Source organism: Euprymna scolopes, chromosome 18 (assembly GCF_053919585.1).
Source record: "Euprymna scolopes isolate OS-2025 chromosome 18, ASM5391958v1, whole genome shotgun sequence".
NCBI lineage: Eukaryota > Metazoa > Mollusca > Cephalopoda > Sepiida > Sepiolidae > Euprymna > Euprymna scolopes.
The window spans coordinates 7,342,607-7,356,875 of record NC_136499.1 but is presented as its reverse complement, the minus strand read 5'-3'; the positions used below and the strand labels follow the sequence as shown (position 1 = coordinate 7,356,875).

General features: G+C 32.7%; 1 protein-coding gene across 6 annotated transcripts in view; it reads left to right on the top strand.

Moving 5' to 3' along the window:
- Positions 1 to 14,269, top strand: part of LOC145297491 (uncharacterized) — a 241,128-nt gene that overhangs the window by 193,636 nt on the left and 33,223 nt on the right. For all 6 annotated transcript variants that reach the window (XM_080143383.1, XM_080143382.1, XM_080143387.1 and 3 more), the window contains exons 26-27: positions 1,006 to 1,114; positions 3,783 to 3,899. In XM_080143383.1, coding sequence (XP_079999509.1) covers positions 1,006 to 1,114; positions 3,783 to 3,899 — 226 coding nt within the window. The remainder of the gene's footprint in view (positions 1 to 1,005; positions 1,115 to 3,782; positions 3,900 to 14,269) is intronic.

Genomic DNA, 14,269 nt, shown 5'->3' with positions numbered 1-14,269 from the left:
GATGATGTTACAGAGTCTTAGCTTTGTACGACAGCTAAATCTCTCTCTCGGTTCAAAATGTTGAGATCCAGCAACAAGCAAGAGCAAGATAGCCAGCACCAAGTTAAACTGCAGACCAGCTTAATGCGGGTACTGGTCTCCCACTTTATGGTTTTTTAAATCAGAGATTTGCTTCTCCTAGAAAGGTTGCCTTCACCACGGCTTACGGGAGCCCTCTCCACCCCAACACACACATGCATACACACAATCACACACGGTGCTAGTTGGCCATTGACCCCGAAAAAGGGTTCATTCGCCCTTTGGAAAGTCTTGTTTTTAATCCTTCAGGGAGACTAGCCACCCTCCTCACCAAACAAGTTTGGTGGGGGAACCAGTGTGTGTATATATATATATATATATATATATATATATATATATATATATATATATATTAGTGTTGGGACGATTAATTGGAATCGGGAATCAGAAAAATCAGAATTTTGGGATAATCGGTAGTGGAATCTGTAAAAATTGTGCCTATTTTTCGATGCCAAAAACGATTTTTTTAAATAATTTTAATAATCCTTTTTATTTGATTCTGTTTAAAACAAAATCTTCCACTGCTGGTAATGATAATAAAATAATATATATTGATTTTAAACTAAAATCAATAGATCACCGGCCACAAGTGTGTTTTTACAAATGCATGTGTGTTTGTGTGTGTATAATCAAAGAAAGTATTTAGCTGACATTTATAGATGGAAAAACATATAAAAGATTAAGCATACAATGCAAGCAAAAAAACTATATATATATATATATATATATATATATATATATATATATATATATATATATATATATATGTGTGTGTGTGTGTTTGTGTTTTACTAAATACGTACTGGGTAATAATTCTATTGGTTTGATTCTTCCAACTCACTTGTGAAACAAAAATTGATTTTTTGTTTTTTGTAAACTTTGACTGAAATTGTGACGTTTTCTTTTCTTTTCCACCCATCTCGGCAGGTACTTGATGTAACCCCTGGTTCACAGAAATACCTACCTGAAGGTACACGCATGTGTGCCTATTGGAGTCAACAGTACAGCTGCCTTTATCCAGGAACCATTTCAAAATGTAAATATTTTTTTTCACATTCTCAAAAGAACTCTATTTCTATTATTTCTCCACATTATTTAGACTTAGGAACTTCTCTGTCCTGTGACACATGAAGCAATCATTTTCGATCTAAAGTCACATCCATAGCATCTTGTCGCTGTTTTGTAATTCGATCAAATCTTTCTCGATTGTCTGTTTTCAGTCCATTTTTGGTTTTCTCCTTCTTTTACTATCAGGGTTGTATCGGAGCACTTGTTTTGTTTTTTTTACACGGTGGTCACCACTTATCAAGGCCCGGAAGCCACTCAGGGTTAAGGGTTATTGCAAGTACAGTACGTTAGTGTGGAGATTTGATGAAGTGTTTACTTAAGGGGGCGGTTCATTAGGAATTTGTTAATGTTGGACTTGAAGACATCCAAGTTGTAGTCAGGTGGGAAGCAGGCAGACGGAACAGAGTTCCACAGGCGTGCAGTTCTAAGATCGTTCAATTCTCTCTGGAGCCAATCTTAGGATGTGTCCAAGTCAGACTAGATGTGCTTTGCAGATTATTAACGATACTACTTGTTGGTTAGTGCGGTCTTTGACATCTTTGTTGGAAGATCGATCGTTCGATTGGATGCATAGAATGTAATTAATGACTGCCTTTTTGCAAGCAAACTGACATATCATTTTATAAATAATGTTTTCACCTGAAATGCGTTGGTTTAAAAGATCAGTAATATAAACGATCAACTAAAATCTTTTCATACATCAAGCTAGAAGTTTTCTTGAATTCTTCTAATTCGTTCTATCCAATTATCTCGGTTAGACATTGCTGTTGGCAGGTTTTCAGATGGCATCCAGAATCTTCTATAAGTTGGTCGATGTGTAATGAGGTGAACTGATCTTTTACTGTGTAATGAATTCAATAAATAGTATTCCTATTGATTGACTCCCCACGAGATCAAAGTTAGACAAAAGGTCGGTTTTAGTATGTGGAAAATCCAGCTCTCCAAAAACGGCAACTCAGGATTGAAACAAGGTTCTAGAACTTATCCTTCACTGAATGAGGATAGAATAGACTAAATGTAGCATCTGGACAGATACTACACTTTATCCCTAGCTAAAATGTTTTTTTTTTATGTTATCCCTAGTTATTATTGCTTATAGTAAGGATTGAAAATTCAACCTTAAGAAAACTGGAACTTAAAAGTGATGGTTAACAAAGGTTTATAGAAGACAGCATAGAAGCCGTAAATGGCACCACACAATTGCGATGGATTGGATATGTGGCCAGAATGGGAAACAATCGCATCCCCCTAATCTAATTGTATAGAGATTTGGGAAATGAGTAAAGAAAGATCGGGTGACAGAAATCTTGCTACAAGATGTGATAGTGGCATCTAAAGGTAATGAATATGAACACAAAAAATTAGGAAGAGCAAGAAACCAAAGTTGCTGGCGCAGTAGTCTTCACAAAGGAAAGACAGAAATAGAGGCAAAAATAAAGGTCACTTTTGAACAAAAACATTACCAAAGGCAACAACCCTGGTAACTACCCATGCATTACTTATGGGAAAACTTTCTACGCTGAGCGTGGAATGCTATAACACCGTAGGATAAAGCACCAAGACCCTGACTAGTCATCTTAATCGATGATGATGATAGAAGTATATCTTTGTAGATATGATGCAGTTTCTATTTACTTTCTTCCCCATGAGGGCAAATTAAGGCAGAAAGTCTATTTTAAACATGAAAAAAATCCAGCTTCCCCAAAACAGACTCTCTGAATTCGAACAGAAATAAAAATAGCCTTCAGAAAGATTTCTCCTTCACTAAGTGAAAAGGGAATATACTAAGTGTAGAAGTTGAACAGATACTACACTTCGTGTAGCTAAGTTGTTGAGCCATAGAGTAAGACTAATTCAACTGATGGTGTTCATTTTTTATAGATTAAGTATAGCATTTGAACAGTTACTACACTTTGGTTCTAGTTCTCAAAATGTGAGGTGTAATGATGTGGCCCTCACTTGAAGCCGCAGCAAAGACCATAACTGTGGCCAAAAACTTTCTTTTCATCTTGGGCACATCCCTGTTATCTGCCTTTGCATTTTGAGGGGGCTGGCAATGGTCCTGTTGTCATAACTTGGATCGATAGAGAGCATAAGTTGTACAGTGGCACATCTCCGATCTCGCTCGTTGAACATTGTCTCACTTTCAGATATTATAAAAGGCATCTATTGCTCTGGGGATTTGTACACAACTGGCCAACTAGTAGCAAAAAAAAAAAAAAAAAAAGAAAAAGAAAGAAAACCGGTTTTCATCAAACAGAAATGGAATCATGTTGTCTTTTCTAGGGCGACAATTTTATCGTTCCACACTGTAATATGCTTAAGCTTTAAGCTTTTGGCATAGTTTTCAATGTCTCTCCCAGGCTGAATACCCGTCCATATTTAAGGCTTACACCAGCCAATTATATTTTTATGTGGAGGAACCCGGATGTATTTACATTAATTATATTAATTTTATAAATCGTCCAGATTTGGTCGTGGATAATAGTTAAAAAAATCTTCAGATCTCAATGCATTTCAATGACACAGTTTTTTTATTTATGAAAAAAGGAACCACAAGAATAAAATAATTCAAATTTCTTTCAACCTTTTCAGTTATTCTCTATTCTTCATTTTGTATCCTTTTTTATTTCCAGCGAGTCCAGATCCACACTTTGACAACAATTGTGTCAGTGTAGAATTTGACGATGGTGACACAGGTCGAATTCCAATCGACCATATCCGAATGCTCCCGCAAGACTTTCCTCTTGCATGTAAGTGATCCTCAACATTTCTCTCTTAACACTTTTATCAATTGATGTTGCATTGTCATTGAGAAGCGCATCTCTTTAAAAAGATAGAATCTAAACACTTGTTTACTATTCTTTAAAATCATGAAAAGAAACATGTATAGAGTCTTAAGTAATTTAGTCTACAATTAATGACATATTTTAACTGCTAAAGAATTTGTATTCTTTGCTAATTAATTTTTCAAAGTTTGTCTTCATCCAATGGTTCAGTAGTTGCAAATTTCTTTGTTCTTCCGCTGCTTGCCAAACAATTAATAACTAGATTAAATAAATCGTTCGCTTTTAAATTCCAAAAGAAAAAATTCGGTACTTATGCACTTATGTTACCGTGCAGAAATAATAACGTTCTTATTTTGAAAGCCATTCTTAACATTGGGAGGGGAGGTTGTTTTGTAATATTCTGTGCTGCCACCTAATAATTGTTAGGTGAAACTACAGAATAGTTAAAAAAAAAAAAAAAAAAAGATATCGTAAAACTTGAATTTTACTTAAAAATACTATTTAAAAAATAGCACGGTAACATAAGTGCATAAGCACCAAAAGTTCTTCCGAAGAATACTGGGCTGAAGCACCTGCCACTCTTAGACAAGGTTCAAAAAACAGTTGCCCACCTAATAATGTTGCATCTCTGTGCCTGTTTTGTAAATATTTTAATTGAATGAGCTCTGACGAACTCAACGCACTTATACCCCCCAAAACATTATTACTCCCGACTAACCCAACAAGCAGCAAAATCCCACACCTACATTATAGATGCCGGAAATTTTTCTACTCAAATAGTTTCTTCCCTTGAACTGCTAAACTGTAGAATTCACTCTCAGATCGCTGCTTCCCTGACTGTACTGACATGCAGAAGTTCAAGTGTAATATGTACAGATATCTCGCTGCTCAACTCCCTACATAGTATCCCTTTAGATTTAGTCCTAATCAGTAGCTCCTTACATCAAAGTGATACGGTACCTTATTTGGGGTAAAATAACAGTAAAAAAAAAAGTGCTTACAATGGTTGAAACTTCATTATGTTGACAAAGGCTTCAAATAAAACAATTGACAGGTTAGGGTTAAATAAATTGATAGGGCACTTGCATTCAAGTTGGGTTCTATCATGTGACACTTATTGGGCCACTGAACAGTTTTTGAGGTCAGTCGCATCAATTTCACTAATTTCTTTGAGAAAGGTATAAGTCGATATGTCCTCTCTCTAGCTAAAATAGAAATAGTGGGTTAGACTAGGTTCTCAAGCCTTAATAGAGCAACTAGTATATAAAAAGGAGAAACTCGGATATGATGCTTGATCTCAAAACAGTCATCATTTACTTGGTGAAGAGAATAGGTAATATTTTCTACAAGGCACTACCTACTTAAAGCAAATTTATAAGTGCTATTTAAATTGGTTTACTTTCTTTTAGAAAAAAAACCTTGTTCGAAATAAAAATATCTGTATGCCACATATAAATTTTGGTAAACTTTGTAAGGTGATTGAACATGCCCTGTCCAAGCTTTAATTTAAAAGCTTCCAGGAGTGTAATGTAATTCTTGATTTGGCATTACTCGCAGATCTACACAAATCCTGGGTTGATAGTTCCTACCAATGTCTTATCTATGCGTTAAATAGAATCTATCCTAAATACGACTAACATGTTGGTGTGTGGTTATATACGCATAAATATATGCCGTTAATAACTTGTTATAACAAACAGCAGGAATGAATATTTGAGGATATTAAGAACCCGAATTTCATGCAAATGATTTGGTTCGATATAAAATAACCAAAAAATGGTTATGTCTTAAAACATAACCAGCTCACAACTATTCTTTCTTACAAGCAAACCAAAAAGAGTAGATTGAACAAGGTTGTTTTTGCCAGATCCTTTGTCTCGACTTCCTGTCATGACGTCACTTCCTTGTCGCATCAACTTAATTTCTCATCTTAATTTCAAGAGGATTTTTTTTCTTCTTTTTACATAATCGAATTTTGAATGGGGAATTTCTTTTCTATTTAACTACACATCCCACATACCTTGTTACTGAACCACTACTACTAAAACTTGTCGATTTGGTATAATAGTGTTTACTAATGGGCAGGGAGACTGTGGTTCAATCCATTATTGAGTCACACTAAAGACTCGAGAAATCATGTGAATTAAAGATAAGCGGAGTAATCACCGAAAAGAAATGGTGTCCTCTCCCAGGTTTTTGTCTTAGTCAATTAAAAATGAGCCTTCAGGTCACATGTGTCTTTGGTCAAATTACCTATGTGACTATAATTGTGATTTTGTTTTTAGTTTGTTTTTTTCTTCAAAATAAGCTTAATACATTCACTGGTTTATTAATTTGAAATTTAATTTCTCTGTGGTGTTAAAAGTTTGAAAAAAACATAACATAGTTTATATATAGACATGTTCAGTATAGTTTTAATAAAGATAGGTTCAGTATAGTTTTAATAAAGACAGGTTCAGTATAGTTTTAATAAAGACAGGTTCAGTATAGTTTTAATAAAGATAGGTTCAGTATAGTTTTAATAAAGACAGGTTCAGTATAGTTTTAATAAAGACAGGTTCAGTATAGTTTTAATAAAGACAGGTTCAGTATAGTTTTAATAAAGACAGGTTCAGTATAGTTTTAATAAAGACATGTTCTGAATATGAGATAGGTTTAAAATAAGGTTTAAAAGAAAATAGATTCTGTTGTGATTAATTCACATTTCTTTAATTGCAACTTTGAATTCGTGCACATGTGCTAATACCTCAGGGTTACTCGGTGCATTCACTCATCTTGTAATAGGGAAGTTCTGTTCCAGAGTTGAGTCTCCAGTTTACTTTTCTTTCAGGCCTACATTTTTCCTTCTCCAGCGTGTTTGGAGTGTATATGTATATGTTGTTGTGATTGCTATCATTGTGTTATGAAAATGTGTTGCTTGTTATTGTTACTTTGTGTTTATTGCTCTTTTCCTTTGTTTGTTCTTTATTTTTTTTTGTCGTCTATGTGGATTGTTCTTGTTCGTGTCATTCTTGTCACCATGTTGTCAACCCCCACCCTACCATTGCTTTAAAGAAAATATCAAAATATACAAATTAAAAAAAAAATGTTTTATAATTTTTTTTTATTAAAAATTATAAGTACGAAATCACTTTCAAATATTTTTTCTATGTTTTACAATTCCCAACAAGTTCATAAAATAATGTTTTTCCTTCCCTTGTTTTGACTAGTACGTTACTCGGACTGAACAGGAATGTTTGTGATCTTTTAGTTTAAGGTCATTTGACAAAACTGCTTGATTCGTAAACCAAAAAACTAATTTGAGGAAATTGTCATGACAAGAAATATGACTGATTATTCCTATTTATTTGTCTCCCCACGAGGGTAGAGGTCGGTTTGTAATGTGGGGAAAATTCAGCTCCCCTAAAAAGTGGCACTCTGGATAGGAACAAAAATAAAAATTGTCTCAGATTAGAAGGATTTTTCCACCACTGACCGAGAGCAAAAAAAAAAGAAGTGAAGTGTAGTATCAGAACAGATACTGCACTTTGTTCATAGCCATAAGGCCAAGGAAGCATGATTGATGGTTACTGAATTATTAAAAAAAAAACTCCAACAAAACAAAGAAGCTGAGATCCTCTTCGTCTTGGCTGACAGTGGCACCAGTTGTCATTGAAGCACTCGAATAAACCATGAAAAAAAAAAAAACAACACAGGTTGACACTCCTACCCTCAAAGAAATACAATCTATGGAATTGTTAATAGTATTTGCAATCTTTTTTTTTTTTTTTTAAATCGAACCATATTTGGATATTTCGAGCAAATAAACTTATTTGATACCACTTGTCCACCAAATTTTAGACATGAATGTTCCAAAAAGGTTTTATTGCCGATCAATGAGATGTGGGGCACTTTGGTGATCGTCTCATCAGTAGGAGGTGTGGTACTAAACTGGTTTCACGTTTACTGGATTCTTCCTACTTCCTCAGAACCCAAATCAGTTGTATCCAGATGTGTTTCCAATGAAGAGGGGTTTTTTTTCACTTGGAAGTCACCACTTATCAAGTCCCGAAATTCACTCAAGGATAAGGATTAATTAATGTAAGGTGTTATTGTAGTAATCATTAATGGTGTAGATTAGGTAGAATTTGATTATTTACTTGTTTACATTGGATTTTAAGGCTGTATTGTATTCAACTGGGAAGCATACCAGTGGGACAGTGTTCTCAGGCGGACAGTTCTGAGTAAGAAGCTTTGTTCATGGAATCTGCGTTTTGATTTAGGCAGAGATAAAGAGAGGGAGAAATCGTTTATAGTGGTTGTAGGTAGTCGAGTGTTTTTTTTTGTGAAAGTTTGGCTAGGGAAACCATAGATTGGAGTTCGGTCGAGCAATTGCCATGTGTACATTAGAAGCATATTATTGAATGAAACCTGATGAACGTGCATGATTGAAACTTAGTGGACAAGTCAATTGTAGACAGAAGTTTTTTGTACCAACTATTGCAGAAAGGATTATGAAATTTATTAACCGATTATGGCCTGAATTATGAATGTCTTCAAGCTGGAAAAATTATGAAGTTCAATAGTTAAACTACCACTGATAATTTTGCATTTCATAAACTTACCGGTATTATTATTTATAGTGCTTGAAACAAGTGTGTTTATGACAACAAACGAAATCCTCCACTCTCTGAGACAAATGGCGACATACTGAATGTAAACAATAGATAGTTGCACTCTGGAGGTATCTGGCATTTACCCAGATACTGAACTAATACGTACAAGGCGTGTTTGAATCAATTCCCACTTTATTTATGCTGTTATATTTATTTACTTATGACTGAATGAATTAGTTCAACCAGGTCATAAAGGCTTAACGATTTCATGGGAGGCAATTTAGTGTGTGTGTGTGTGTGTGTGTGTGTGTGTGTGTGTGTGTGTGTGTGTGTGAGGGGGGGGGTTATGTACATGTATTGAGCAAATTTGTAGACAGCTTCATTCTCTGCTAGGGAGAAAGGTCGGAAAAATATGACAATTAATCCGCTGAAATAAGTAACTGTCCGAGCATCCGTGGATCACAAGATGCGAATGAAAGGAACCAAATGAAAAATTGGTGGATTTTTTTTTTTAAATGGAAATTACTCCAGGCAAGGCATAAAGCCACTTGATGTAAGGAGCTAACAGGAATAACAGATGATTATTGCATAGACAGGAGATGCCTCTTGTCTTATTCTTGAAAAGAATAAGGTTGCAAATAGGAGAAAAAGAGTAAGCAGGAAGGGAATTCCACAAGTCTGCATTTCTTGGAAAAAAGCTACTGGAATGTAAGAAGTTGTATTACGATGAGGTATCAAAACAATGAATTGATGAAGACCACTAGACTGACAAGTTAAACAAGCTGAAACAAAGGGATCAGAAAATAGATCAGATAGTTCTGAAGAAAATATACCATAATAATATTCATGGAAATATTTGGTCAGTATCAATGGATATTGTGGAAGGAGTTGGAGATTTGACCGAATTTAATGCTAATAAAAATCGTAAAAGTAATAAATTGGTGTACAAATACAGGAAAATATATAAAATATTATAATTGTAACAAAGTTCATAATATACTGCAAAAAAAAAGCGAATTGAACCACAGATATAATGAAATCAATTTGAATTGTAGGATTAAATATTTCGTCTCAATTATTGAAAGGCTTCATCAGGAATAAGCGAAATTGTTTTGAATTTGAAAAAGAAAACAAAGAACAAAAAGAGAGAGAAAAGTAGCGTAGAAAAGAAAAAAAACAATGAAGGAAAAAATTAAAAAGCAATGAAAAAAGAAAAAATTAAAAAAAATTCGTAACAAATCACAAATACGGTGAAAAATGATAGATTGTTAAGAAAATAATAACCAATTTCAGAAGCTTTTATGGGGTAAACTGGTATACCTATTTCTCTTTTATTTACAGACAATAAATAGTGTTACATTTAGCACGTTATTGGAAAAGATTAATGGCAGTTATGGTCCCCAGAATCATGACAAGTAATGGCTTATCAAGGTCGTATCAATTTGAACATCGACTTATTGATGTATACTAAAATAATTCATATATATATATATATATATATATATATATATATATATATATATATATATATATATATATATATATATTTCAGGGTCAATATTTTTCAACGACAAAGTAAGCAATGAAGTTTTAATGAGGTTAATGCAACAGTGATAAATACCAAAGTTGGACAAAATATACTTTTTATTTGTTTTACATAGGTATTTATATGTCGCTACACATTCATGAATATTATGTAAAACAAATAAAAAGTATATATATATATATATATATATATATATATATATATATATATATATATTGATACCGATAAAGGTGCTGGAGATTGTAAGGCTACCCGGCGTTGTCCTTATTTCTATTAAAAGTTCGATCTCTCCCCTTTTCCCGTTCCTTCATTTTCACCCTCCCTCTCTCTACCTCCTATTATTCATGCATCCACCCAATCCATTCCTCTCTCTGGACACACATACACAGACAAGTAATTTATTGTATAGATTCCTCAAGAGATCAGTCGGTATTAGAAATTAACTCTTTGGTTAAAAAAAAAAAACAAAAAAAACCCGGAGCCATTAAAATATTTACACAAGTTTAGTGTCAAAGAATTAATATTTCCTTCTATTTTTAAGATATTATTCTTCCGAGGCAACACTAGCCAAAAGACATCTAATTTCGGCGGGGTGGGGACAATTAATTTTTAATTTTAACTGGGCACGCATGCATACATACTGACAACATCCTTTTGTATTCAGTATTTAATGTCCTTTGATTTTTGTTTTAAATGCTGCTGGCCCAGATGTAACGTCCTATCCAATGGAGTCAAATGTTCACTTTGTAATTGGGTTCGAATCTCCTTACCGGTAGTAATTATAACATCCTACACTGATGATTGCGAAAGCATGAAACACTTGCGTTTGTAGGGATGAAAAATAATGATTAATAATTATATAGGTATTTAAATAATTATTATTAATAATACAAATTAAATGTGGTCAATTTATTATATATATATATATATATATATATATATATATATATATATATATATATTAAGCGCGTTCATTTAATTTCCTCGAATAACTTTTTATAATAAAATTTTAAAACATACACTGACTGATTTTATTAATTATAACATTATTGTTTCGGTATATTGCTCTTCGGATGTCTTTACGCAACATTGGTAATTACATATTTTTTGTGGGGATGGAATGTCGTGTAAGGATGGACCGATGGGTAGAAGACATTTATGATAATCCATCTATGTGCATAAACCTTTTCCTATGTTTGTCCTTGTTCGTGTTTTGTGTCATTCCGTCGCATAATAGCAATATATATATATATATATATATATATATATATATATATATATATATATATAATGTACGTATATTTGTATGTATGTATGTATATGTACGTATGTATATATATATATATGTATATATATATGTGTGTGTGTGTGTATCTATATATATACATATATAAATGTGTGTTTATATATATATATATATATATATATGTATCTATATAGTTAATTAGTTAATTTGTTTCATTTTCGAGTGATCATCAGGCCTTGATAATAGTGTCTCTCTTGTAGTATATATTAGTGTTGGGACGATTAATCGGAATCAAGAATCGGAAAAATAAGAACTTTTTGGTCATCAGAATCGGTATCGAAATCAGAAAAATTTCTGTCTATTTTCCGATGCCAAAAACGATTCCATTTATTATATTTTTCTATTTGATTTTGTTTAAAGCAAAACCATGCTACTAGTAATACTAAATGTTTATTCATTAGCAAAACTAACAGCAAAACTAAAATCTATAGATCATCTCACCACAAGTGTGTTTTTGTGTTTAAGAAAATATACGCATATTTAACATTTGTTTTTACAGTAATAACAGCTTATTAGTTCAATATTAGAGATTTATATATATATATCGGAATCGGTAATTGTATCAGAATTGGAAATTTAGTACGGAATCGGTAATTGTATCGGAATCGGTAATTGTACCAGAATAGAGAAAAATATTGAAATCGTCCCAATGGAATGGAAATGGAAACCGCACTAACCTCATACGGGTTTAACCAGCTTCCTCCATAGGAGGAAGTTACATGAGAATATGGAATTCACAAATAATCACACACACAAACACACACACATATATATATATTATATTCCGATTGCATATATACCCCTGTTAGGGGGGGTTCAATTCTTTGACGTCAACATACATACAACACACCTGGAATTCCCAAATTGGTCATCCATTTAGTACTGACCAGCTCAATGCTGTTTTGCTGACCTAACGAGAACCGGTGTGTCAGTGTGATTATGCCATATATATATATATATATATATATATATATATATATATATATATATATATTGCTCAGTTGGCAGAGTGCTTTCGAATCCTGAGTTCGGATATGTCTAACTGATGAGCCCAAATGACGGCGAAACTCGAGTCTTGGACTTCCGGTTCATTGATTGTCATTGTCTTGTGGGCTGCGACGTTGCTGTGGAATTTATTATATGTAATCTCTCACATTCTGAAAAAATATATATATATGTGTGTGTGTGTGATAATTTTAAATTCTACATGCAACATGTCACTTCCACTATGATCATGTTGACCCACTGATTCTTGTTAAATAAGGAAATTTAAGCAACAGTCGGCCGGTAGTCAGTAGCAGGTGGGTGACAATTATAGTAATACCAACTGCTGGATATGTTTCTGAATCTATAGAGAGGAACTCATTTCGCAGACTTTTTTAAAATATGAGCATATTTCTATGAAATTGGGAGCCAATTCATTTGAAACCAGTTCAACCCTAACCACAGTTGAATGTCATTATGAAGCAAATCGGGTTCTATATATGGTTGTACACAATCAGTGTTGAAAATAAGTAAGGTTTAATATTCATGGCAAAAGATTTATAAAAGATACGATATGTGCTCAACAGGTAAACACAGCATATAAAATAATATTTATATGCATATATCTATGTATTAATACGTATAAATATTTATATGCATATATATATATTATATGCATATATATATATTTATATGTGTATATATATATGTATATATTTATATGTATATTTATATGTATATTTATATGCATATATATTTATATGCATATATATATTATATGCATATTTATATATATTTATATGCATATTTATACATATCTTTATTGTGTATATTTAGGCAGCATTTTCTCATTTAAACAAATATTATTGAATAGCACGGAATTATTCTGTTTTACAATTTTCCTTTTTATCTTCAATCTCCGAATAGTCCTTTTTGTGTTCTTCTCGAAATTGTATATGTTGGATCCATAATCGCGAGCGCTTTCAATAGAGGTACTTCTACCATCCTCAGTCATATTGTAAAAATAAATGTAGAGATTGTTTTTTAATTTACTTATATATTTTTTCCTAGTCACGTGGTAATTTGTTACAAGTTGGCAGCCATGTCGTTTTAAATGTTGTGATATGGAGCTAGAGTCAGAGAGGTGGAGAGTCAATCTTCGGGACAATGTGTTAGTATTTTTTATCATTCAAACAAGCGATTATGGATCCAACATACACAATTTCGAGAAGAGCACAAAAAGGACTATTCGAAGATTGGAGAAGATAAAAAGGAAAATTGTAAAACAGAATAATTCCGTGCTATTCAATAATATTTGTCTAAATGTATTTTTATACGTATATATATTTACATGTATATATCTATTTATATACATCTATAGATTGATATGTATTTATATGCATACATATATATGTGTGTGTGTGTGTGTGTGTGTGTTATTCGTCCCTTGTTTGGCGCGTGTTTATAGTTATTTCATGATGAAATTATTAATAATTGTGATATAAATGTGAACTTAAAGACTTTTTCTGTCTTTCTCTGTTTTTCTTTCATATTTCAATATTATTTTATTGATTAAAAAAACTCTTCGTAGATTTCTCTGCTCGCTCGATTCTATATTCTTGTTTTATAAAAAGATCCGCAAAAGCAAACAACCATATTTACAAATCTTGTTTGTTCTGTTAACAACGTTGCAACTTTCGACTTCCTGTTGCGTTGTCAGTTCTCTCTGTAACGACTTATCTGTTTATCGCCCACGTATTCATAAACATGTTTGTTGAACTTTTACAAGGATGCGTGCTGTTAAATAAATATATAAACTTTAGCTTGTTCCAGATGTTGGAAATCAAATATAGAAACGCTTTCATAACAAAACTGTTTTTTTTTTTTAAATTTAATTCATGTT